Below are 25,495 nucleotides of genomic sequence, written 5' to 3'. Positions count from 1 at the left end.
AGACAGTCTGCGCTCGGGGCTTTGTGAGATTCATTTAATTTCTTCAAATAAATAGAAATTCGGCGTTCTTTAGACCAAGTGCGAACGAAGACAATAAAATTGCACAATGTAGTGAGAATATAGACAGGTATGAACAGGTAGATATACAAACAAACAAATATTCAGCAATATTCGGCAATTTGATAATGCAATCATAATAAGAATTGCTGAATTAACTATAGTTTATTTCAGAAAGGTATAGAGCAATAAAATCTCATTAGGTATGCAAAGGGACCACAGAGTAACCCAACGAATATTCAAGCCACTTTCTTAGTTTGGTATTCATTTCATTTTTTTTATCAAGTGCAGGTGGTACCATCCGGGTTGGGGTCAATATATGGGTTTAGCTCATTGTTATCCATTATAAAATATTGTGCCAAAGGCGTGCATCTCCAAGATGAAGTTGGAGTCTTCTCTATGCGTCGAGAATGATAACCTACGCGTTATCCATTACTACTTCTGAATCAGCCGGAAGATATTTTATCATTTCACCAAAATAGTCTTCAAAAACAACCGAATCCACGTCCTCGTGGTAATCTCCCGTATGGCACGACTGAAAGGTGAGTAAACCTTCTTTTAAAAATCCCTCTTCGCTTCCAATATAGACGATTATTAGTCTTTTCCCTTAATTAACCTGAAGGTTTGGAATTAGGCAGGGGCACTAATAGAAGGTTAAACGGTATCTGTTAAACGCAAAACGTAACTGTATAATCTACTACCTAAGTAATCCCTACACAATATTTCAAATTGAGCCGAACTGGAGGGAATTTCCCATTTTATTGCTCTATACATTTCTGAAATAGACTATAGAGTAAATATTTTTCCATTTATCGAGTAATCACGAAAGGGGTTTTTATAATCTGCATCGATATTGGATTTATACCTATTTGTTGGTTTATATTTATATATAAAAAAGATATCAGTTTTTAGATCCACTTTTAGACACAAAATAAAAACCACATCCTCTGTAGGAGCTGATTTATTAATCAAAAAGAGTTGTTTTATTTCTTCAAACTTTCCTGAAGTGCGCACTGCTTTCTGTTATTTTTAACCAGTGCCGAGCGATTATTTTTAAAACTGAAATTGATAAAAACTTATTTAAGAAATGATGTGGTACAAGAAAGGTTACAGGTGAACATTCCATACCTCGTAATTTGAAATTTGATGATATCATTATCACTTTTGCTCAACAGAATCCCAAAAAATTGTGATTTCAATCGAGTACGCTCTTTAAACTAAAAATTACTAAAAAATCAATAATTATAATAGCGTTGTATATACCTCAATTATGTAGTGATCTATTATGAAATAAAAAAAAAAACTTTATCGCTTTTTTAAGACACAAGTACGATTTCCGTGGCGTCTGGATTTGAATATTTTGTAATCGACCCAAAATAAGTCGAAAATGAAGAATAAAACTTTTCGATATCTCGCTTCGCTTTCGAGATATCGATTCTTGAAGTTGGAAAAATTTATTTTTAGTCAATATTTGTATATATCAACCTAACCTCATTTAACTTAACCTTCTCGTGGTGCACTTTGAGTGTAGAACGTTCAAAAATCGTGAATTTTTTACAGCCAAAATTGTATAAAAAAATTTTCTTCACGTGAAAATCATTTTAGATTTATTTTATTATTTTTTTCTTATGGGGGGCTACCCCTTATCGTATGTCAATTTTCTTATGGGGGGCTATCCCTTATCGTATTTCTAGTTATATTCATCACAGAGAGATGAAAGTTATCAAAAATGGCTCATTTTGTTATAAAAATTTGTTTTTTTCAATATACTCGTAATTTGTGATTATCAGGGTAAATAACATACAAATTAAACCAAAAAATTATTTGTTTATTGAATTACAAGATTCATATTCAATTTAAAGTAATAAAATATTCAGTTGAAACGAAGTATTGAACGCCACCTGATCAATACAGCGAATTTTGAACAAACGTTTGATTAAAACTTCAAGAATCGATATCTCGAAAACGAAGCGAGATATCAAAAAATTTTATACTTCATTTTCGATTTATTTTGGCCTAATTAACATGTTAAATCGCGGCGTCAAGGTAATTGTACTCTCCCCTTTTTTAAATTGCGAGGGAAAGTGTCCCATCCGATTAAATTACCACCGGACTCGTATCGCTACGGTCCTGGAACGGATTTAACTATAGTTTGCTTAAGATCCTTGTTCAAATCTACCATAGATCCCTTAGTGTCCATTTAAGCACTCTATCAATTTACGGTTATTATGTCATCCATCTATTTCAATACAAATTTATTTTTGTAGGCATTTTGTAATTTAAAAAAGAAAAAAACACTATCAGTATCACAACAAAAATTGTTAGAATAATTACCAAAACCAAAATTGCAGTTAAATAATTTTTAATCTTATGTAGACGTTAATATATAAAGTAAAATATTCAAATATTTTAATACTTAATATTTAATACTATAATTACAGATGTATACATACTTCAAATGATTAAAAAATAATAAGCTAACACACCTACACGCTGGTTTTGTGAGTTAACTTTTAAAAAAATAGTATGCATAATATATTACGTGCTTTCCGAGGGAATCTTACTAATTAGAAGGAGTTTTACCTAAATATTAAGTACCTACTTTATTAAATTAGTTAAAAAATATAATCATTACCTTTTGACTGTCGGCTCCAACCCTTGACACAATCACCACACGAATTCTGAACAACGGGTATAAAGAATTTATCCACTTAAAATATGACAATCATATAATTTACTTTTATTGAAGCATAACAACAATAATCATTATAATGTTTACGTTTATCTGACGCACGCTCGGTCTTTCAACTTCTACTTATATCGACCTGCTAACGCTTCACATAGAAGTTGGAGACTGAGAAATCAAATTGTTGGAATTTAAATACCCCAACCAGTGGAACATGGAAATTATTCCACGGACTAATTCTCTAACTCTCATTCCAATAGACCGTGTAGCGGATCGGTTATTTTATGTTAACTTTTGTATAAAAACTAGTTGGGCGAATGTACGGTAGAATTGATATCAACAGTTCAATATGAACCAAAACAATACGAAGTTTCCCACACATCTTACAATCTCCAGCAGCACTGCGTTGCCAGGTCTCAATATTTTCATGTGATTAGGTATTTTTGCATCACAAAATATATTATTTTTTAGATTCTTCTCAAAAAAAATGTTGTTTTTTTAATACAGATCATCGTTGGAAAAATTAGTAGTCATTGTAGTTTATAAGGCATTTTGAATAATCTACGTATAAACGTAAAAGTTTATTATATCTATCCAGACTAGTCCAATATCAGGTGCAGCCTCTTTCTATTAAAAAAATTTAATTCATATTTGAACCACTCTCGTATTTATTTAATTTTCTACAAATCCAATGAAACCAATTACTCATCGTAATACAAAGGAATATTTATCTTGTTACCTCCGGCTGTTACTATTTCTAAAACTCAATGTAACCCTTTGAATCATTAGTTCTGATTCGATTTTATTTGGCGTTAGTATATTATTTCAAACCACATTTAAAGTTGAAATATATTTTGTATTTCATTCGCCAATTTAATATCAATATAGTATGGTATTTTTAAAAGAAAATCATACGCTACATACTGCCGAAAGTAATCAACTTAACACAAAAAATTGAAATGTAATTAGTTCTGTTAAATCCAAATTAGGGGCGTTAAAGTATTAAGGAAATACATAATCAAATCAATTTTTTTTATGTTATTTTATATTAAAATGCGGCGTTACAATGAGAAATTACATTTATATAATAATAATACCGAATCAATTAAATTTCACAGGGAAAGTCTGAATTGAAAGTGATACTTACTGAATTTATTCAGGAATATTTGTCTGTTATGCGGCAACCAGTATTACAAATGTCAATGTTTATAGAAAGACATTCAAATATTGAATGATTTATTTATGTTTCGATTTAATACTATTTAATTAATACTTATTTGAAACTTGAACTTTTCAATTATTATTAATTTGAATAATTTAATTATAATACCTTGCCTCTTAGCCGAACTGTGAACACTAGAGGTTAGGTCTTGTGAATAATATACTTCTAGAAGAAGATTCTTGATATAAGATTTAAAACTCTGGCATGTGAAAAATATAAACATAACCTATTTTTAAACTAAAGTAATAGAAATCTACATCATGTCCCGTTTGATAGTGAAAAATCTTCCCAAAAATGTAATGAAATAGAAATAAATTCAAGTTCAAATTAATTGCATTTTTATTATGTTTTAGGCAACTGAACAATCTGTAAAACAGTTATTTAGTCAAAAGGGAACCATCACTGATATTCAATTAAAATACACCTCGGATGGTAAATTTAGAAAGTTTGGTTTTGTGGGATATCAAAAAGAATCCGAGGCCGAGGAAGCAATAAAATCTTTTCATAACACTTATATCAACACAAGTAAAATAACAGTGGAAACCTGTAGCACATTAGGTATTTTTATATTTTATGACATGGTAAATAAGTATCTAATTTTTATACGCCCCCATTACAATAATTTTCTGTAATGTATGTGAAGGGAATAGTCAAAACATACAATCATATGAATTTATAAGTATTTAATATTTTCACTGCGACATCCTCCTATAGTTGAGCCAATAAGGCTTTCCTGGCGTTCTACCCCCTACTTTAGTAGGTCTAAACGAATTTTTCGTGATGCGGGCCATCCACAAAGTTGAACGCTATATTGAACTGCTGTCTACTAAAATAGACCTATAATGCATTTCTTTACAAATTCATCCTTTAATAATCTTAGAAATCCTCACTAAAAGCTGAAAATCACTTCGGTCTCAACATAACATTTTCTTTTATGAAAATTTGAACATTTTTTAATTGAATTTACTTTAATTAAAATTATTTACCAAAATCTACAACACAGGAGGAAAATCTAAGTGGGAGAGGCAGTACTTAGGGCAGGAGCATCCGGGGCAGCCGCACTAGGCCCCATGAATGGCCTCCACGGACAAGGAAAAAACTTTTTTATTTGGTTTCAACAAGTTTTCATACTTGTTTGATTTTGTCGTCAGATTTCTCACAAAAATTTTGTCTAAATCCAAATATTATTTATGGTAATAGGGCCCCCATCATTAGATGCTGTAAGGGCTACCCAAGTCCTCGATAATGTACAATCAGTATTATTAGTTACATTATCTAAATTGTTATTATTATATAGTTAAAGTTAAGGGTCATCAGATTCTCTATAAAAATGTTCACTAAATTTATAATAGGTAATAATAGTTTACAATATTAAGGCATCATACTTATGGCGACCCATCGAATCACGGAGGTCTCGCTATTTTAAAGCACATATATGTTAATGCAGTTTCAATATTCTTAAATGTAGATGGGAGCTTGATCTTGGTCCTGTATTCAGCACTATGTATGACAACAAAATTGGCTTATCAGTATCAGCATAACCGGCACTTTTCTACAATTAGATTTTTATTATTGTTTTGGTTTTGGGACAGTTGAGTAGGGGGTAAAGGGCGGGTCATATGTGAGTCCTGTAGGGTAGGACTAGAAGTGGGGACGAGCCCAGGATCCCACAATGACTGACACATGGCACAGTTGGCTTTCCCCATGAAGCGAGGAGTTAATTACAGGAATAGTATTTTAAAGATGAATGTACTAAAATTAGAAACTACTATTCTAGGGGATAAGAATAAACCAAGATCTTGGAGTAAATATGCGCCTGATAGTAAAGAATTCAAGAAAAATAACAAAACTACTATCAAAGAAGACATTCCTGAACAGAAAAAAGTTAAACCAAAAAAGGAAAAGAAAGTCGACGCAACTGAACAGTTGTTGGAAAAGGTAATTCATCCGTAGGGATATAAGTGAATTAAAGTGTGTTCAATATATGTTCTTTCATTTTCAGTATAAAGACGATCCATTATTTGAAGAGTATTTACAAGTTAGTCATCCAAAGGAAATTGAGAAATTTCAAAAATTGAAACAAATTCGTAAAGATGAATGTGAAAACGAAACTGAAAACAATTTAAATGAAGAGAATGAAGTATCCAACAGTGAAAACGATTGTAGTGCAGATAAAATTGCAAATAAGCAAATATCTGATTTAGAATATATGAAAAAACTTATAGCAGGTGGTACCGAGAAAAAACCAAGAGAAAAAATGAAGAAAAAGATAAAGGAAAAAATAAAATTGTTCACTGTGAAGGTATTTAACAACAGGATTATTATTAAAAAATTAGAATTGAATGATTTGATTTTTTAAATTTTGAATATTTTTATTCATTTGTTGTTCCAAAACAAGTTGAATTTACTAAATTGTTATTAAAAGAAAGTATTTTTTGAGAAATCATCACGATATGTGCAAAGTTTGTTTGTTTGCTGTGAACTAAAAATCTATTTAATCCCTATATAAAGTGATTAAAAACTTAATAACTAACCTAATCCAACCTAACCTCATCTAATGTACTTAATCTCCATCCAATAGATAGAGTGAATAGAAACTTAATATGCTAACTGAACCTGTTTTTTAACAGTGGAGTAGATTCATACGCACGACGTATCTTATTTACTTAATTTATTTATACACTAACACTAAGTACACTAAACTATTTTCTATTCTCTAAAGTATACACTAAGATATATTTCTAAACACTTATCTAATTCTTAACATATTTTGATGTGTTCAGGATGATATCTAATTATTTAATTACTTCCTTGATGTTAAACAAGTGCACATTTATTAAAAACGGATTTTTCGATCATTCGGTTTCAGAGTGTAAACAAAAAAAAGGCTGTCTTAGAAATTGATTCTAAAAAATCGGCCATAACATGCTGTAAAGCTATAGAAATAATTCAAACAAATTAACATAATCGAACAGGACTTGCTTCACGTTCAATGTCATGGACGAGTTCGTAACTTAAATTGATTTCATTATTGTCATTTCTAGTATGAAGTTTCGAATAGTGTTGTGGATTGAGGACTCAAAATAAAACTAAGTTTTTTTTTTAAATGTCAACGTTTTGATTCTTTATTTGATCTGTATCAAGGCTAGAAATATATAGTGCATTATAATTCGAACGACGGAGATAAATAAAGGATCGAAACGTTGGTATTAAAAAAAAACTCGTAAACAGTTTTATATTGAGTTCTCAACCCACAACACCATTCAAAATTGAATTGATTGTTATTTTTTTCTCGTTTATAGTGTTTTTCAATATTGCACGTTGATGTTTTGGTTTCAGCTTCGTGATTTACCTTACAATATAAAGAAGAGAGATATAAAACAATTTTTCAAACCAGTTTCATGTTATAGCATAAGGGTACCTAGGAATATACATGGCATAGCATTTGTGGGGTTTAAAACTGAAAAAGAATTGAATAAAGCACTAGTCAAAAATAGGAGTTTTATAAGTGAGTTTATTAGTTCAAATATTATACAAATTCTACAGCACTGAATTGTATTCTTTTAGGTGGAAAACAAGTATCAGTGGCAAAATATACAACTAGCGAAGAAAAATCTCAAAGTGATAATACACTTCGGAATATTTCTAAAAATAAATGGCAAACACAAGAGGAAGCTATCAAAAATGAGGAAAACATTGGGGAATCCGGAAGAATTTTTATTAGGAATTTAGCATATACTACCACTGAGGAAGACATAGAAAAACTGTTTTCAGAATTTGGTAAATTTCAAGTGGTTTTTTACATATTTATCTCAACTGTATTGATTCCTACTTTCACTTTATTGTTGAGCACTAATACTTTAAATTACTATATTCTTCAATTATTTTTCAACCCTGTTTCAACCACTTTTGATGCCACTTCCAACTATAATTTTTTTGTCGTAAATTACTTAATTCCATGTTTTTAAAATAATACATTTTTAAGAAGCTTCAGTAATGTTGCTATATTCTTCTTCTTTATGAGGATATTTATGTCACGTTACATTCGCGAAAACTACGAAGTGGGTGGCATCTGTTGATTTTCTTTCAAACTTCAATAGAGGTGAACAATAAAGCCAGAATGCGAACTAGTTTTGTTGTTTTATAAACAATAGAAAGTGTTACTTGAAATTTTAGTCTAAATAGTAAAATAATAGATCTGAGGCCCATATAATCAAAATCCATCTCAAGAAATTTTAGGAAAAGTGGAAAACAACTGTCACGAAAAGACCAATCATAAGAAATTATTGATTTTTTGGTAAACTTTCTACTTTATAACAAAGACAATGTGTGATCGATATAATCGCCAAATTTTTGAGATTTGGTTAGTAATCCAGATGAAAAATAACGAAAAGAAAACAAGCAACCACCATACACAAACGAACAGGACGGGGAAAGATAACATTCGTTTATGCTGAAAATATTACATATTTACAAGTTTGTAGCAAATAAATTGATAAAAAAAATTGTAAAACGCGAAGTGTGTCTTCTTAAAATATTAGGTGACAATACTGTTACAAACAGATCGAAGACATAGGTCGTGAAGCCGGTCCTGTCCGGTTATAATAGAATTCTAAAATTTGGCGAAGTCGCGTTTGAAATACGGCAAAATTCGTTTGATGTTTGTTTTTATATATATTTTTATTATAGCGGGCGATTTGTTTACATTGTTTCTCGGACATTAATTGTATAATTTATTAACTTACCTTTCATGAACTCCATTGAGGGAGATTCTACTATAAAACGACGAATATTAATTAAGCCTCTATTTCCAACTGAATACCATCTCAGGATATTTTTTTTAATATCTCAACATATGGGTTTGAAAACAGTTCAAATGATTGATGGTTTGCTTGCACTTTGAAAAACTCTGATAGGCATTGGTTTCATTTTTGAATAACTACTATAAATGTGGTCAAAATTCATTCTTGCTACTTTTGTAGATGAGGATTTCATCCATATTTATGTTCAAATGGATTTTTCATTCTTAAAATCACAGTAGGTTTTAATACAATGTTCGAGGTCTTCATACCAGTAGAATGTTAACACTGTAGACTGTCATTAAAAGTGATATTTTTAGTGAAAATTGTACATAAATTCATTATTTTGTCCTAGTTTTAAATATGTCCTATTTATTCAAGGTCCATTGACTGAAGTAAATTTACCTGTAGATGCCAGTACAAAACAAATGAAAGGTTTTGGTACTGTAACATATTTACTGCCAGAACATGCAGTTAAAGCCTATTCACAATTAGACGGTTACATCTTACATGGAAGAATGCTTCATCTTCTTCCTGGTAAAAATAAAGACACGAATGATGAAGATTTGGAAGGTAATTGTAATTAAACGGCTTTTTTTACATTGGTACCATTTTTATTTTCGCTGAAATTTTCTTGTAAAATCATTTTTAGATACAAACAACTATAAAAAGAAAAAATCGGCAAAACTTAAAGCGCAAGCAGGTTCATCTCACAATTGGAACTCGTTATTTTTGGGACACGATGCAGTAGCCGAAGTAATTGCAGATAGTTTTGGTACTACTAAAGAAGACGTTATTGGACCAGATGGTAAAGGAAGTGCCGCCGTACGACTTGCCCTTGGGGAAACCCAAATTGTTGCTCAAACTAGAAAGTATTTGGAACAACAAGGGGTTATCTTAGATGCATTTAATAATGTATGTAACAAAACTTTTTACTTATGCGGTTTTTCAGTTCGAAAACAGTCAAATTCAAGGAATCGATAAGCTGATAATATTTGTGTACATGTAGTTCATAAGAATATGTACAGAAATATATTTTTCAACAAACTGGGTGGAAAAATAATTAAAAAAAAACTTTGACGTGGGCTGTTTTGACAGAAATACAAATAGAAACATTTTACTACAAGTATTTTATAAAAGAAATCACAGTATGTTTATAATTTATGTAACTTCATCATATTGCCCGATGCTAAAATATGTACTGCGAGTTTTAACAAATGAAGATCTTACAAATAACACGAGTTTCCCTTGGTCCTAAACTGGATCTTAGGTTCTTCACAAAATATTAGATACATGCTTTTTATCGAAAAAAGTTTTTTTGAGTCATATTAACTAACATAAATGGAGATGGGTTGTCTCTTTATTCAGGTATTAGTTGATCCCAGTCTTCTGTCAATTCTGGGCTACAGATTATTTTTCTGAATCAGGGCAATGTCTTGGTTATTCAGAAGAACAGAATGGCTTCTAATGGGAGATATGTGGGTTAGTTTCTTTATAACAATGCATCAGCATTTAGTGGAAATGTTTTTTATTCTGGCCAGTATATTCATCACTGAAGATAACTAATAATTATTAGAAAGATCTTCATGATTAAGATGCTGAATCATTCTTCATGTAGGGAATCCCAACTACATAGTACCAAAGTTGGTATTTGAAAAACACCTTCGCTAGTTCTTACTGGTAATGGTTGAACAATATGGCCATACATCTGCCTGCTCTTGCTTCTAGTTTATATATTTTTAATTCCGTAAATTTAATGATTCTTCCTAAGTGCACCTCTTTTTCTTATAACTGATTTTCAATGACCTTATCATTCTATTTTCAAAATTATTTTCATCACAATGTAAACAAGTGTCTGTTCTTAGCATACCAAACAAAATGCTATAGTCGTCTTTATAAACATTATAATCAACACCAAAATTTGGATTCTTAACACTCAGATCCTGAGGTAAAACACTTTGTCAGGATTATCTAGAGTAATTAAACTGCCTGGCCCTGAAAGATTTAATGTGTTGTCGTATAAGGCCTAGAACTTCATCTGGAGTCTTAGAGGACCTATTGTAAGGCTTTCCACGGGCATCGGAAGGAGGTATAATTTAATAGAAACCTGAATTATTTTGGAGTAGGTGTGGCTTACATTTTTGCAGATAATTAGGAAAAAGGTCGTTTTTCTGGTTATTTTTTGAGGGGGTGGGGTAGAGTTAAGCGCGTTGAGCGGAAATCCTTGATTGTTTTTGCAAACCAACTTATTTAAATTAATTATTTTGGGACTATAGCTGTTTTTGTCACGATAACTTTCCGAGGCATGTAAATGACGATTCTCAATTAGGTAGTGCCAATCGTTACAAATTGAATAGTGTGATTCCTTTAGTGGTATATGTTTATCAATTTATAACAATAATTAATATTTTAGGCAGTAGTAAAAAGATCAAAAACTCTGATATTATTAAAGAATTTACCATCGAAGACCGAAGTTAAAGAAATTCGTGAAATTTTCGAAAAGCATGGAGACGTAGGAAGGGTTATTTTACCACCTAGTGGCATTACAGGTAAGAAGTTAGTGCCCACAACAAATTACATGAAAAATTAATCAAATTTGGTTTATTGTTTTATATTATTTCTGTTTTAGCAATTGTTGAATTTTTGGAACCATCTGAAGCCAAAAAAGCTTTTAGCAAATTGGCTTACACGAAATTTAAGAATATGCCTTTGTACCTTGAATGGGCTCCTGATAATAGTTTGACAGACCCCAAAACTAATCAAAAAGTGGAATCAACAAATGGAGCAGGCGTGCAAGAACTCACTAAGGAAAAAGAAATTGAGGGAGACATAAGAGAAGTGGAAGAAGAAGAAGAGGAACCTGAACCAGATACGACGCTTTTTGTGAAAAATTTGAATTTTAAAACTACAGATGAACAACTGAAACAAGTAAGGTCAAATTTGAGATTTCTCAAGTTTTGATAGTGAATAGTATCCCCTCTACTGTTTTCATGATCTCACATAATTAATACCAAAACTAAACTGCCGTATCTAGGATTGGAAGAAATATCTTTTTTTTATGTTACTTATTAGGAATTATCTGAGACAGGAAAAAATTTTTTTCGTTCCTCAGATATGTGTCAGTGTCTCTTACTCGTATATTCAATTATATGTTGACACTCAAGTCCTACACTAATCCTTGGGGTGCACGAGGTCCCGGCAGGGCGACGTGAGCGTCATCTATCGAGCAGTCATGACAATTATCTATTTAGTTCTGAGAATATTTTTTTATGCGAATGGCATTTCATACTTATTTTGTAGTAAATTTAATTTTCCTTTGTGCAAATTCCAATAATCGGTACAACAACAGTCTACAACAAAATTTTTTCGGATTGATTGCACCTCCCAGATACTTATGCGCCATCTATTGAGCAGGTATGACATCAAGGCGTCGACCATGCTGTTGATGCGTTTCTAGTATGGAGGGTAGAGGTAAGATAAAAACTGTCCACTTGTAGACGGTAAATTATAATTCAAAATTTGACCAGAATGGCGCTCTTGTCGGACGAGATATTATATGAACTTAGTTATTTTAGATAGAGTGAAGTATGCAGTGTTAGAAAATTTAATAAACGCTGAATTTTGGTTAATTATTGTGAATTTGCAATTTTCGCAAGTAATTATAAAGTCCATTATCACAAAACTTTAATACGCGATAGAATCATAATGACAAAAAAAATTTCTCAGTGAAAAGTTGTCCGAGTGGACGTAAAATGAAAAGTAACTCAAGTAGTACGCCGAAGACATTATCTTTCTTTAAACTCATGCTGTAGTAGCGCCTCCCTAACGTAAAGGATTTGATGGACACTTTCTGTAGCACAGAGATGGTTCTCCTTACCTCTACTCTCCATAGTTTCGAGGATAGAGGACATACCGGAGCATTGTAGTGATTATTGTTTGATGAAATATGACTTATTTGAGGGGATACAGTCAGAAATTGAACAGAAGAAAGTTCAGAAGTGTGGTAGTGACTCGTTTGAACTATGGTACGAAGATACGGACTAGTGACGAATTAGACAGGCTTAAGTACCTAGTTTTCCGCACGAACTTTACAGCCAAAGAAGCTGTAAGAATTACAAGAGTTTCGAAGCTCACAATTTCCTCGCTTCTAACCTTGTATTTCCTTCTCATATAAAAGCGACACCGAGGGAACGTGTGATAGTGATTGGCAAGATTGTATTGTCTTGGAACTCCAAATTTTTGTTGTGTTATTGCTTTATTAGTTGGGATTAATTTCATATTTGTTTGTTATAAATATTACATACATTGGTTGAGTTTCCCGCGTCATCAAAATTTCACCTTACACGTAAATAAAACATGATTATCGTTATGTGTTTTCATTCTCTTCCATTCAACTTATCACACCAATAATAACAGCAATAAAACATTGGTTGTCACGGGCCAGATTAACGGCACTGGCCGGATATTTTATACTCCCCTGATATATAGTAAAAAATTGAATAAATTTTCGTGATTTTTGGTTAAGTTCTTTGTTATTGTAGAAATATCTTGTTTTTTTTCAGCATTTTGTGGCTTGTGGTAAAATTCATTATGCTAATGTTGCCTCAAAGAAGGATCCCAAAGATCCTAATAAGACGTTATCGATGGGTTACGGTTTTATTCGGTTTGTACATAAGGCTAGTGCAGATAAGGCTTTAAAAACCCTACAACAGAGCGTGTTGGACGGAAAATCATTGGAATTGAAAAGATCCGAGAGGACATTTAAGTAAGTTCCCTGTATAATTGTGAGTGGTACAATAACAGATTCTTTTGTAGTAACTCAAAATTTAGTAAATTTGTGTAATATCCAATGGTTAGTTTAGTCGAATGCTCTTTTGAAATTAAAAAAAACGCGTTTTTAATACCTGATCTATGTCTCCTAGAATGTAACAGTTTCTGGTTTTTGGAAAATTTTCACTCTTGCGTTCGTTATTTTTTTTGTTTCTTTTATGTTTCAGAAAATTCGTTGTTTAGTTTTTAATTAAATATTTTCATTCCAAACCATTGATAAGTATTTTCATATTAAATTGAAACAATCAGAATTTGAAACTTATACATACTTGCAATGCTCCATCAAAAAATTAACAAAAAGGAACAAATCAATTCTAATCAACCACACGGTATCCACCATTTTGCTGGTTTCTTCTTCTTCTTTCAATGCATATCAAGTAATAGATGTTTGCGATAACATTTTCCATCGCTTCACTATTTCCTGCGGTATGTTCTAAGGATTGTATATCGTGTAGTCCTGTCCACTGTCTCTTCATTCCGATCCCTCTCTTTACTTCAATTTTACCTTCGACCAGTAGGTGCAAAAATTGATATTAGTGCCCTTCACGTTGTTTGCCAATGCGTCTCAGAATGTTTTCGTTTTGCAAATTAGCCCTCCAAGGCTCCTTAAGGATTCTGCAGTGCAGCCACATCTCAGAAGTCTCCAACTTGTTAATCGTAGTCGTCTCCATGTCGTAGGTCATGGTCAGTTGTTGTAGGTCATGCATATTATCAGTGATTAGGACGGTATCCACTTTGATTCCCATTTCTATATCCTCTAGGGTCTCTTGGAAAATTGCTTCGGAATATAAATTGAATAAGAGTAGAGACAGCACCCTTCTTTGTCGCACCCCCATTTTTATCTGTTTGTTGTCTGACATATTGTTTGGTTCCAGCATAGGTTTTCAGTGCATCGGATGTTTTTTTGACCCATATCGAGCCTTTTGAGGAGCTGCATTAGTATGTGGTGCTGTACGCGATCGAATGCCTTTTCATAATCTATGAAACAGAGGCAAACGTCCTTTCTCCAGTCATAGCAGTTCTGAACAAGCACTAGTGTTGCGACTATTGCCTCTCTTGTGCCTAAATCCAAATTGTGAGTCTCTTATGTCTCTTTCACACTTTCGGAATATTCAATGGTGGTTTATGTACTCTTAAATTGATCATAACATGAAATTAGTATCTTAATTCAGTCTTTCATTAAATAAATTAGTACTTTTGTCCGTTTTAAAACACAATTTGTTCAATTTTTTGTTATAGAAATGAAGTACAAACAACAAGAAAAGTAAATAAGGCGACAAAGCAGACGGGCTCAAAAATATTAGTCAGAAATGTTCCTTTCCAAGCTAAAAAAAAGGAAATAGAAGAATTATTCAGGTAAGTTTGTCATATTTAACATTTATTTTCGACCAATCGAAAAAATCTACAAATAATAGAAATTGAAATTCTTTTTTAGTACATTTGGAGAAATTCGTGCGTTAAGATTACCTAAAAAAATGGCTGCTGGATCGGATAGTCACAGAGGATTTGCCTTCATCGATTACACAACATCATCAGATGCAAAGGTTAGATCATCATTAATGTGGATGTCGGGATGTTTAAAACCATATAATTTTTTTTATGTATTGTAGTTAATAAGCCAGTTATCGGACTATCAATTTCATATTAAACCTTCATGATAAAGATTTAAGTTAGATGGAAGATGTAACAGTTCACTAGAAATGTAAACTTTGAAACAAAACAGAAAATGTCAGACAGACAGCTTCTTTCAAAGTAATCACACCCACTTGCCTAGTATCATGTCTTACAACAACCCTATCAGGCTTTTGCACGCTGGTTTCATCGACATTAAATATGTCCTCAGATTCAAAGTGGTTGCTATCCATAACAACTAGAAGGTATGCCTCCATTGTATGCCTTGTGACTCACGTTACCGCCTATATAAGTGATCTTTTGATACTTTTCCCCGACTATTAATACCTCTTTTAAGTCACATTCCATTACTTATTTTTTAATCCTGAAACATACAACCCAGTGGTTAGGTTATAAAAATATTATTGTTTCTATAAAAATGAGGTTATAACTTGGATTTCCACTGTCCAATTGAAAAGCAGTGCCTTGCATGAACCTTACGTTGATTAAACCTAATTAATACATCCTGTAACCAATTGTAAGACACGAAGTAATCACACCCACCTGCTTAGTACCATGTCTTGTAACTCATCAGTTTTTTGCACTGCTGTAACGCTGGTTTCATCGACATTATATACGTCCTGAGGTTCAAAGTGATCACTATCCATAATAACTAGAAGGTATGCCTCCATTGTATGTCTTGTGACTCATGTTACCACCTATGTAAGTGATCTTTTGATACTTTTCCCCCACTATTAATACCTCTCTTGGTGGTTAGTTAATAAAAATATTATTGTTTCTATATAAATGAGATTAAAACTTTGGATTTCAACTGTCCAATTGAAAAGCGATGCCTTACATCAACATTACCTTGATTAAATATAATGAATACATCCTGTAACCAATTTGTAAGGCAGTTAATTAGGTTAACACAAATAAAATGCAATTATCATGATGTAATTTTTTTGATAGGCTGCATTTGAAGCTCTTTCCCAAAGTACTCATTTGTATGGAAGACGTTTGGTACTTGAATGGGCTGCTACGGAAGAAGGAGTAGATGAAATTAGAAAAAGAACAGCTAGTCATTTCAATCCAGAAGTGGAGACTAAGAAATCAAAGAAAAGTGTTTTCAACATGGAATAATTTGTAAATTATACAAATATTTTACAATAATTTTTTTTTATTCATTCCTATTATATAAATTCCGAGTAAATAAAATAGGAATTTGCAGAAAGAAAAAGTTTTCTTTTGATAGAACTGACAACCCTCTAAGTATGTTGAAAGGCGGTGCATTTGTTCTATATATAGAGATAAATAACACCACCAAATTTTGAGTTTATATCTCACATATATATCTTTTGAGTTATGGCATTTTAAAGTTTTGTTGGATCTCAATTTCCAAGTCTTGGATAGTGCCGAGTAAAACTTAGAATGGAAAAAATATTTACTTATTAGACACCCAATCTTGGTAAATTTTTTAAGGTAGGTATTAGGAATCGAAAATAAATATATATATCAGAACCCTAAGTTGAACATAAAATATTATAAAAAAATCATATTTTGGACTTTTTTAAATCTTAAAAACACAATCATGGCTCAACGTAAAGTTAAATATCACAAAAAGGGAATAAGAGAATCAATACTTAAATTATCTGCATGAAATGAGCTTCAATTTAATAAAATTTTAGTGTATTTTATTTCTTCTAAGTATTAAGGCAATTGCAAGTTTCGATAAATTAATTACAAGCAATGTGAAAGTTCAATATTTACTTTAATTAAAGGCTTTGAAAGCTGATGATCCATTTTCAATTAATTTTATGCACTGATTGATATGTTCTTCGTGTCGAGTTGTGAGGAGGCTCAACCACTGCAAGTATGTGCGGAATTTACACATTACATATGTCATCTTGTTTTGACCTGTAAAATGAGGGGGATGGTCCGGCAGGATAAAGAAATTTTACTGTTACGTCTCTATATTCTTCGGCAGCATTTGTTATTGTTCCAAAGAACTAGAGACTCTCATATTTACAAGCAATATAGTGATAGGGGTACAAACTTTCTTTTACATTTAAAGTCAAGTATTGATTCACTTTGCTTCTAATGTCGCAGAAGATTCCAAGGGTCTGAAGTTGTGAAAATCTCTTGTACCTGGAAGAGTATTCAGGTTTTCAAAACATGTTTCAAGTTGTCCGCAACTGTTATTGCTGATTCTTTAGAAATAGAGTGGAAATTTATTTTTGAAATGTTTGATTTACAAAAGTTTTTAAAGGGAGTTGTAGTCAGTATTTGGTCTTGAAGAGGCGTTTGAAGACTTTCAAATTTCTTTACACCTTTTAACAGTTCTTCCTATACCATCCCATTCTGTTTTGCAGTATATATCAATTTTTCTTCAATTCCTTATGCTTATTAGAACTAACCTTAAAAATTTCACCAAGATTGGGTGTCCAATAAGTGAATGAGAATTTTTTAACATTCTAATATAAGTTTTAGTCAGCACTATCCAAGGCTTGGAAATTGAGTAACAACAAAATTTGGTGGTGTTATACATCTCTAAATATAACAAATGTATAAAGTTTCATAAGAATTCAAAGTGTATCGTGAAAAAATTATTCTTTTTTGTTTAAATTGATGTGGAATGACATTTTAATCATTCATATAAAGCTTCAAATGTTATCAGAAAAGTCAGTTTTAATACAATCCAAGATCAAACTCAGAAGCCATAGAAATCGTAATTGAGTTTAATTAGTTTGAGAAATTTGAGCTTTCAATAATTTTATCTACCTACCTACCCATCATTTACAATGATGAATTTCACCTAATTACTTATAAATAAAGGGATAAGGCAAATCTAATATGAAATTATATTGACTATATATTTGAGTAGGAACTAAAGTAACATAATAAAATGTAACAACTACTGAAAGTAATAGGAATTACTACTTTTTTAATAATGCTTCGTCTTGCCCTGACATTTGTCCTAATTTTTTTCCTATTCTTTCATGAATATCTAGGAATTTAGCAACACATCTGTCTATACAAACTGCTTCTCCTTTCGCAATTTCCGCATCACCATAAACTGGCGAAATGCATTTTTTATGACAAGCGGCAGTTAAACGGTTGTACATATCAGCCATCATTTCTATTTCTAGTTCTTGAATTAGCTGCATGTTTTGCACTTCTTTCTGAGATTGGGCCATTGCAGACTTCGTTTTGGATGACCAATCAACTACACTAATTTATAAATGCTTAAGATTCACTGGTTTTAACAGTAGAAAACTTTCTGTAACTTGGCGTATATTCTCCCACGTTTGATTCACGCATACGTTCTCTAATTTTCATATTCTCATATCGCCTGCTTTCTACACTTGTTTTAGCAAGATAAAAGGAATATATACCAGCAACTACAACTATAGACCTGCAATAAAACTATTATTTTATAACTTCATTTACTTGACGTTTCAGGGAATTTGATATAAGAAAATGATTTACCAGCCAACTCCAATCTTTGCCCACTTCCCAAAGGGCATACTTTATTTATTTCATACAAAATGTTTGTTACAAACAAACACGTGCAAAATAATTTTTTAATGATTTTCAAAGTTGAACGTGAGGTTAGATTGTTAGATTTAGATTCACTGTCAACTGTCAATTGTTGTATGTATTCAATTTTAAATTTAATACATAACATGATATATTGAAACTACTGATTTTCCAATAAATAATGAATAAGAATGCTCATTTTTTTATTTCAAATTATAGGATTTAGTTTTTTTGCGTAGGAGTATTGGTTATAGTGACTTAAAATGAAATCAAATATTTGTAGCTATACGTATAGAGAAATTATAGTTCATAGATTGTTATATTAGATTCACTGTCAACTGTCAATTATTCTATGTATTCAATTTTAAATTTAATACATAACATGATATATTAAAACTACTGATTTTCCAATAAATAATGAATAAGAATACTCATTTTTTATTTCAAATTATAGGATTTATTTTTTTTGCGTAAGAGTATTGGTTATAGTGACTTAAAATGAAATCAAATATTTGTAGCTATACGTATAGAGAAATTATAGTTCATAGATTGTTATACTTAGATTCACTGTCAACTGTCAATTATTCTATGTATTCAATTTTAAATTTAATACATAACATGATATATTAAAACTACTGATTTTTCAATCAATAATAAATAAGAATGCTCATTTTATATTTCAAATTATAGGATTTAGTTTTTTTGCGTAGGAGTATTGGTTATAGTGACTTAAAATGAAATCAAATATTTGTAGCTATACGTATAGAGAAATTATAGTTCATAGATTGTTATATTAGATTCACTGTCAACTGTCAATTATTCTATGTATTCAATTTTAAATTTAATACATAACATGATATATTAAAACTACTGATTTTCCAATAAATAATGAATAAGAATACTCATTTTTTATTTCAAATTATAGGATTTATTTTTTTTGCGTAAGAGTATTGGTTATAGTGACTTAAAATGAAATCAAATATTTGTAGCTATACGTATAGAGAAATTATAGTTCATAGATTGTTATATTAGATTCACTGTCAACTGTCAATTATTCTATGTATTCAATTTTAAATTTAATACATAACATGATATATTAAAACTACTGATTTTCCAATAAATAATGAATAAGAATACTCATTTTTTATTTCAAATTATAGGATTTATTTTTTTTGCGTAAGAGTATTGGTTATAGTGACTTAAAATGAAATCAAATATTTGTAGCTATACGTATAGAGAAATTATAGTTCATAGATTGTTATACTTAGATTCACTGTCAACTGTCAATTATTCTATGTATTCAATTTTAAATTTAATACATAACATGATATATTAAAACTACTGATTTTCCAATAAATAATGAATAAGAATACTCATTTTTTATTTCAAATTATAGGATTTATTTTTTTTGCGTAAGAGTATTGGTTATAGTGACTTAAAATGAAATCAAATATTTGTAGCTATACGTATAGAGAAATTATAGTTCATAGATTGTTATACTTAGATTCACTGTCAACTGTCAATTATTCTATGTATTCAATTTTAAATGTGATACATAATACATTAAAACTACTGATTTTTCAATCAATAATAAATAAGAATACTAATTTTTTATTTAAAATTATAGGATTTATTTTTGTGTGCAAGACAAATAAAACTGTACTACGTCTCACTCCCTACCACTATGAGCTCAACCGAATAGTGATTATATCTCTTTAATTGCGCCAGAATGAATATTCTACGATGTGATATTCCAGTTCATCAGAATAGTTTTTATATTTTTTTATGCCTATAAAAAGCAAGCACATGGATATTGATCGTGAACTTCTGTAGTGCTCGAGAAAGACGTGCCTTGGTAGCTGATTCCATAGGCATAGGCTTGCACTTCTATAAAGAAAGGAGTCCTAATAAATTGTTTTGAGCGTCTTCAGGTTTAAAGGTTAGGTTTGATTGATAATACTTCTCGTATTTAAAATTAGTAGCTGTACCTTTCATTGGAAATAGAATGATGAAATGTTAGAGGTTCATAATTGTTGCATCCAATCCGGGCTTTACGGAAGCCAAGAAAAAATAAATAAAAGATTATATGTGTACAAACAATTATCATTATCCATTTTCTATAATCCTAAATGAATGTCTACTTATAATGTCCCAACAACCGCAGAATTTAAGATGAACCCAGCTTCGTTATTTAAATATGAAGAATTTCAAGTTTGTGTACCAAAGTACTTAATTATAATGAGGGGTGCATATTTATAAGCATGAATGATCTCATATGGAATTAGTTATATTCTATAGAGCGGGAAGTAATTGGAAGTCTTTAAACAAGATTAAAATTATGATATAAGTGAAATATCGGTTTTTTGCATTTTCGCCTGTCAAAAAAAAAAGGATTAATGCCTACAATCGACATTTAGTTATCCTGCTATAGTTAAAAAACCCAAATCTCAACAGGCTTATACGGATATTATATTATAGATCGAAATATGTACAATGGAGAGGCAGTTGGATCGGTATTATAAGAAAACGAGTTAATAAATAGACCATTACATGCCCAACAATATATCTACCAGACTGGTAAGTTTACGGACCTAGCTCTACACCATCTGGTAACATTACTTGATATTGAAGAAGCATTTGACAATATTCCTTTTGATATAGGTACTTTTTCGGGCACTCGAGAGACGTGTCTTATAAGATGAATAGCGTTCTCAACACTGAGTGACCGCCGCAGAGTGAGGTTTTGTCTCCAACCTTGTGGTCGTTGATATCTTGATAGTTGAAGCAAGCTTATGTTGATGACTCTATAATTCTTTGCTTAGACAAAGACGCCAACGCCTCGCAAGACCCTGCGAACAGGTAGTGCGTGTCCTAAGGGCTAAAGATATCTTTAAAAAACATAGCTCCTTCTTTTTATCAGCCCCAGGTGTGACCCATATATACTTTAGAGCTGCAAAACATCTGGGGGTAACTCTGGAACGAACACGTGGATACCGAAATAAAAAACACCATCTATGCCCCTGGACATGCAAAAATGTCTTTTCCTTGATGATCTTAAGGTCTTTTTCTTAAGATCATCAATGATCAAACTTATTTTCACGTACGGGGTCATCGAGTGATGGCTCTGTATGGAGGAAGCAAAAATAAGAGTGCCTTTGAAGTCCTGCTGTGTCTTCCACCTTTGGATCTAACTATACAGTTTGATGCCATGAAGACTGATTGACTTCCAAGAACAACAGGTTAGACCAACGGATCATGCTAAAATCTGAACGCAACCCCAGGTGAACGTCTAATAAATTTGATAAACAGCGATCAAATTACGTTTATAATAAGTTCTTGGAGGTTCAAATCATTGATAAAGAGCAGTAGATTGATAAATCTGATCCTGCTATACTGAATAATAGTACCAGGCTTCTGCACGAATTTTTCTTGCTTGTGGAAGAAGCTACCGTCTTTCAAGTCGAAGTTTTCTCTGTGATGGAATGTGGACGCGCGATACTCAATTGACTCCATAGAAATACAGTAATCTTAATATGTTCAGACAGCAGAGCTACAACGAAGTGGAATAGTTTGTCATATTTTAATCGACAAATCAACCAATGAATCTAGAAGCCATTTTTGTGTAGCCAAAAGTATTGCTATTAAGCTGAGCACTTCCAGAAGCGCGGTTCAAACATTTGAGCAAGCCTCAGAGCTTGCCTGAAGATATCATGAACATCGGCCTTTGATAATCAATTGGAGCTCGACGTGCCAATCAGAAAGGCTTTGATTGCCCAGCCACAACACTTTTACGCTGGTTCTTGATTCTTTTTATGAAGAAGTGACGAGGATGAGATCAAATTGAATACTGGATCCATTCACTGTTTTAAGCAGACATGATGAGTTGTGAATGACCTTGGGTACCATTCACTTCCAGCTGAACAGTATCCAGATTCATTTTAAAGATATGGTTTCATGTTTAAACCGTTTGGGTTTAAGTTTCTAGCACAAAACTCAATTGCATTCCATTTAATTCGATTTGAGGCTCTTCCAAAGCCATGTCGATGAATATTTTGTTTCGATCAACCCCATCAAAATTATTTGGCGGTAGTTATTTTGTCTTGGGAGGCCTTTCTAGCGTACTACGTGAAGGAATTACCCTAGTATCAGAAATACTTTCTAAATAATTGAATATGACGTTTATTGTATGCAGGACAACCGTTTTATTGGAACCAAATTTTCTCATTTTCAACTGTAAGAAAAATTTGCTTTTGTAGAAGTTTCAGATTATACTTTCCTCTCAAAATTTCTATTAGTCTAGGCAGAATCTATAATGTAGTCTTTCAAGTTTCTGATTAAATAATGAGTTTCCAGGACAATAAGTCAGTCAGGAGTGATCAGGTTTTAACTTTCAGTCCTTTCAGACCAACACCTTACCGTGGATGGATTATGTTTACGATAGTTGGATTGTGGGTGGTCAGAGACCTTACAGTCCTCTGTCATTGATGTGTGCCTCACAACCCAGATTATTAGCGGTCGCAGACGCCATTTGGACACTGACAATCAAAATGAACGGACACTTATTCGCATGCTTGCGTGTTGAGGACATTCAGCCTCTAGGCTAAGTTTCCATAACAAAGTTTGTCTCTGAAGACGATAATTGTGTATGCTGATATAGTGGTGGTGTAAACAGTATATTCAGCAGCCTATATGCCGTTATCATGGTTTCGTATTGTATTGTTGGGTGAAAAGTTGGATTCGAGGGCTCTGGTTGGAGCATGGATCCCAGTTACACTCTAGTTTTTGACTTTCTTCATGCAGGGCCACTACACGTTGGTTCCATACGTAAGATTTGACCAGTGAAGTGTATATCGAATCCTCATGCGCAACTGATCGGCATTGGGCATGCCTAGAGCGCGCAAACAGCTTTTTGGTGTCTACGTGTTCGTATCAGAGCAGTTTTGGATCCAGAGTGACCTCTGGAGTAAGTACTCTAATACATAAAATATATCGTTTTGGTTTTGTTTTCTCATAATTGAAGAGCTTAGTAGATGAACATGTTAAGTGACATTTTTGAGGAAATCGAGATTTTCATGTGGATGAACATGTTATTCTCTCCTTTAAACATAGCATGTTTCCCCTTTTCGCTAACCCTTCCACTAAAGCTATTTTCAGTGGATGAAGTTGTTATGTGCACAGGTCGATGCCAAGTTGGTAATGAAAGAACATGCTATGGGTACAAGACATCTTCTTCCACTTTAAAAGTTACGACCTTGAGTATCATGGCATGTTCTTCCACTAACGAACATGAGGTCTTAGTTGTATGGATAACCTCTAGGTAGTTTATAAATATCTTCTCTAATGTGTAACGTGTTTCTTGATAGTTTCTTTCTCAAAAAATAATATTCAGAAAATAGTTTTAATAACTACAATGGAATCAAGAGGAAAACGTATGGTTAGAGAAGCTCTTAAAAGATTGAAAAGTGATTCTTGTGACAACAGGAACTCAAGCGGTAAGTGCAAACAAATTAAATTTGATAAACAAAATTAAATATATGAAATTGTATGCAACAGGTTATACTTTGTGTTTATTAGTTAATAATAGAGTACATCCTCGATTTTCCTAATTAGTAATATCAATCAATCGGTTTACAGTCGGATTACCGGTAACGTAAATTAAAATAACATTAGTTTACAAATGAAGTTTTTATGAAAAGTGTTTTAGTTCTAACAAAACAACTACTTAAAATAGTGTAAGATTATCTTATTTAATTAGATAGAAACATTTTTTAGAGAATAATTTTTGGTATTGTTCTTTTGCCGATATCGGATTCCCGCAAGATAACGTAGAAGGTACTTTTTCAACGTTTTCTTTTGAGGAACATAGGAATATAGGGGAGCTTCCAGACAACAACACTTGTCGGCTTGTTTGAGAGTATTAGATATTATACAGAACAGTAGAAGAAACAACCATGTTACTGATATGACTTCTCACTTCAGAAATTTTAAAGACCTCCCGAAAAAACTGAAGCTCATCAATCGAAAAAAGAACATTCTCACTGAAAAAGTAGCTTTCAGAGATGAGGTAAAATGGATAAGAGTTGAAGAATTTGGCTCATACCTATACAAGGATTGCTATGATCCGTATACTCTTTTCAAGAAAGTCAACTTGTCGAAACAGAATCGTTGTGCGACGAAACCCGTCCAAGTTGAAGAAGTTGACCTGGAAAGGACCACTGAAACCGGAGCTAGTTTGACTTCAGAAAAAATTCAAAACTTACAACAGCAACTTCCTTACATCAAAAATGAATATAAATATTTTTACGAATCGGTGATCAATAAGGAAAATGAAAAAAATCTCTTACCATGATTATAATTTTGCATTAATTTTTTTGTCATGTTTTTACAGATCTGTTCAATAAATATTTTTCTTATATTTGTTTGATTTCAATAAATCTATTCCTATTCCTTAAATGTAAATTATTTAGTTTAATGTTGATGTTGAACATGGACATAACAAGTTTTTCAACTAATACGTATTCATGTCTTGGAAATATGTAGGTGAAAGAAGATGTCATGTGCTATAAATTTTGAAAATTCTCTTTTATTTGAAAAGTCACAACTAAGTCAATAAGGCACAAATATTTTGAATAATGAAACTACAACAACATGCAAAAAAACTGCGGATTGTGTTATGTAGAGAAAAAGAACAAGTTAAAAACTTTAAAGCTGATTATCTCGAATCCACTTATTTGTCTCATAACATCTTCA

General features: G+C 31.9%; 4 protein-coding genes and 1 long non-coding RNA gene across 5 annotated transcripts in view; 1 reads left to right on the top strand and 4 right to left on the bottom strand.

The window, feature by feature from the left end:
* LOC130441167 (guanine nucleotide exchange factor for Rab-3A-like) overlaps positions 1 to 3,109 on the bottom strand; it is a 78,754-nt gene extending 75,645 nt beyond the window's left edge. Inside the window, exon 1 of the mRNA XM_056774729.1 lies at positions 2,693 to 3,109. The gene's annotated coding sequence lies outside the window, so the exon portion shown is untranslated. The remainder of the gene's footprint in view (positions 1 to 2,692) is intronic.
* Positions 3,110 to 4,146: 1,037 nt separating this feature from the next.
* Positions 4,147 to 17,901, top strand: LOC130441799 (probable RNA-binding protein 19). The gene is made up of 14 exons (XM_056775595.1): positions 4,147 to 4,261; positions 4,319 to 4,523; positions 5,743 to 5,903; positions 5,968 to 6,267; positions 7,305 to 7,473; positions 7,533 to 7,745; positions 9,146 to 9,337; positions 9,417 to 9,679; positions 11,178 to 11,313; positions 11,394 to 11,692; positions 13,327 to 13,529; positions 14,834 to 14,950; positions 15,030 to 15,138; positions 16,178 to 17,901. The coding sequence occupies exons 1-14, from the start codon at positions 4,226 to 4,228 to the stop codon at positions 16,346 to 16,348; spliced, it is 2,574 nt and encodes an 857-aa protein (XP_056631573.1). The 5' UTR covers positions 4,147 to 4,225; the 3' UTR covers positions 16,349 to 17,901.
* Positions 14,956 to 17,067, bottom strand: LOC130441802 (uncharacterized). Its single transcript, XR_008909634.1, has 2 exons — positions 15,770 to 17,067; positions 14,956 to 15,590 (listed from the first exon to the last, which is right to left on the bottom strand). It is a non-coding gene; the product is annotated as an uncharacterized LOC130441802 (long non-coding RNA).
* A 151-nt stretch (positions 17,902 to 18,052) lies between the features above and the next one.
* LOC130441800 (mitochondrial import inner membrane translocase subunit Tim10) lies at positions 18,053 to 18,402 on the bottom strand. The gene has a single exon (XM_056775596.1). It carries the CDS (start codon positions 18,400 to 18,402, stop codon positions 18,142 to 18,144), a length of 261 nt encoding a protein of 86 aa, XP_056631574.1. The 3' UTR covers positions 18,053 to 18,141.
* Positions 18,403 to 18,451: 49 nt separating this feature from the next.
* Positions 18,452 to 18,836, bottom strand: LOC130441801 (uncharacterized). The gene is made up of 2 exons (XM_056775597.1): positions 18,695 to 18,836; positions 18,452 to 18,620 (listed from the first exon to the last, which is right to left on the bottom strand). The coding sequence occupies exons 1-2, from the start codon at positions 18,730 to 18,732 to the stop codon at positions 18,452 to 18,454; spliced, it is 207 nt and encodes a 68-aa protein (XP_056631575.1). The 5' UTR covers positions 18,733 to 18,836.
* Positions 18,837 to 25,495: the final 6,659 nt, after the last annotated feature.

Source organism: Diorhabda sublineata, chromosome 3 (assembly GCF_026230105.1).
Source record: "Diorhabda sublineata isolate icDioSubl1.1 chromosome 3, icDioSubl1.1, whole genome shotgun sequence".
NCBI lineage: Eukaryota > Metazoa > Arthropoda > Insecta > Coleoptera > Chrysomelidae > Diorhabda > Diorhabda sublineata.
Note: the sequence above shows the minus strand (reverse complement) of the source record. Positions and strands in the feature narration are given on the sequence as shown.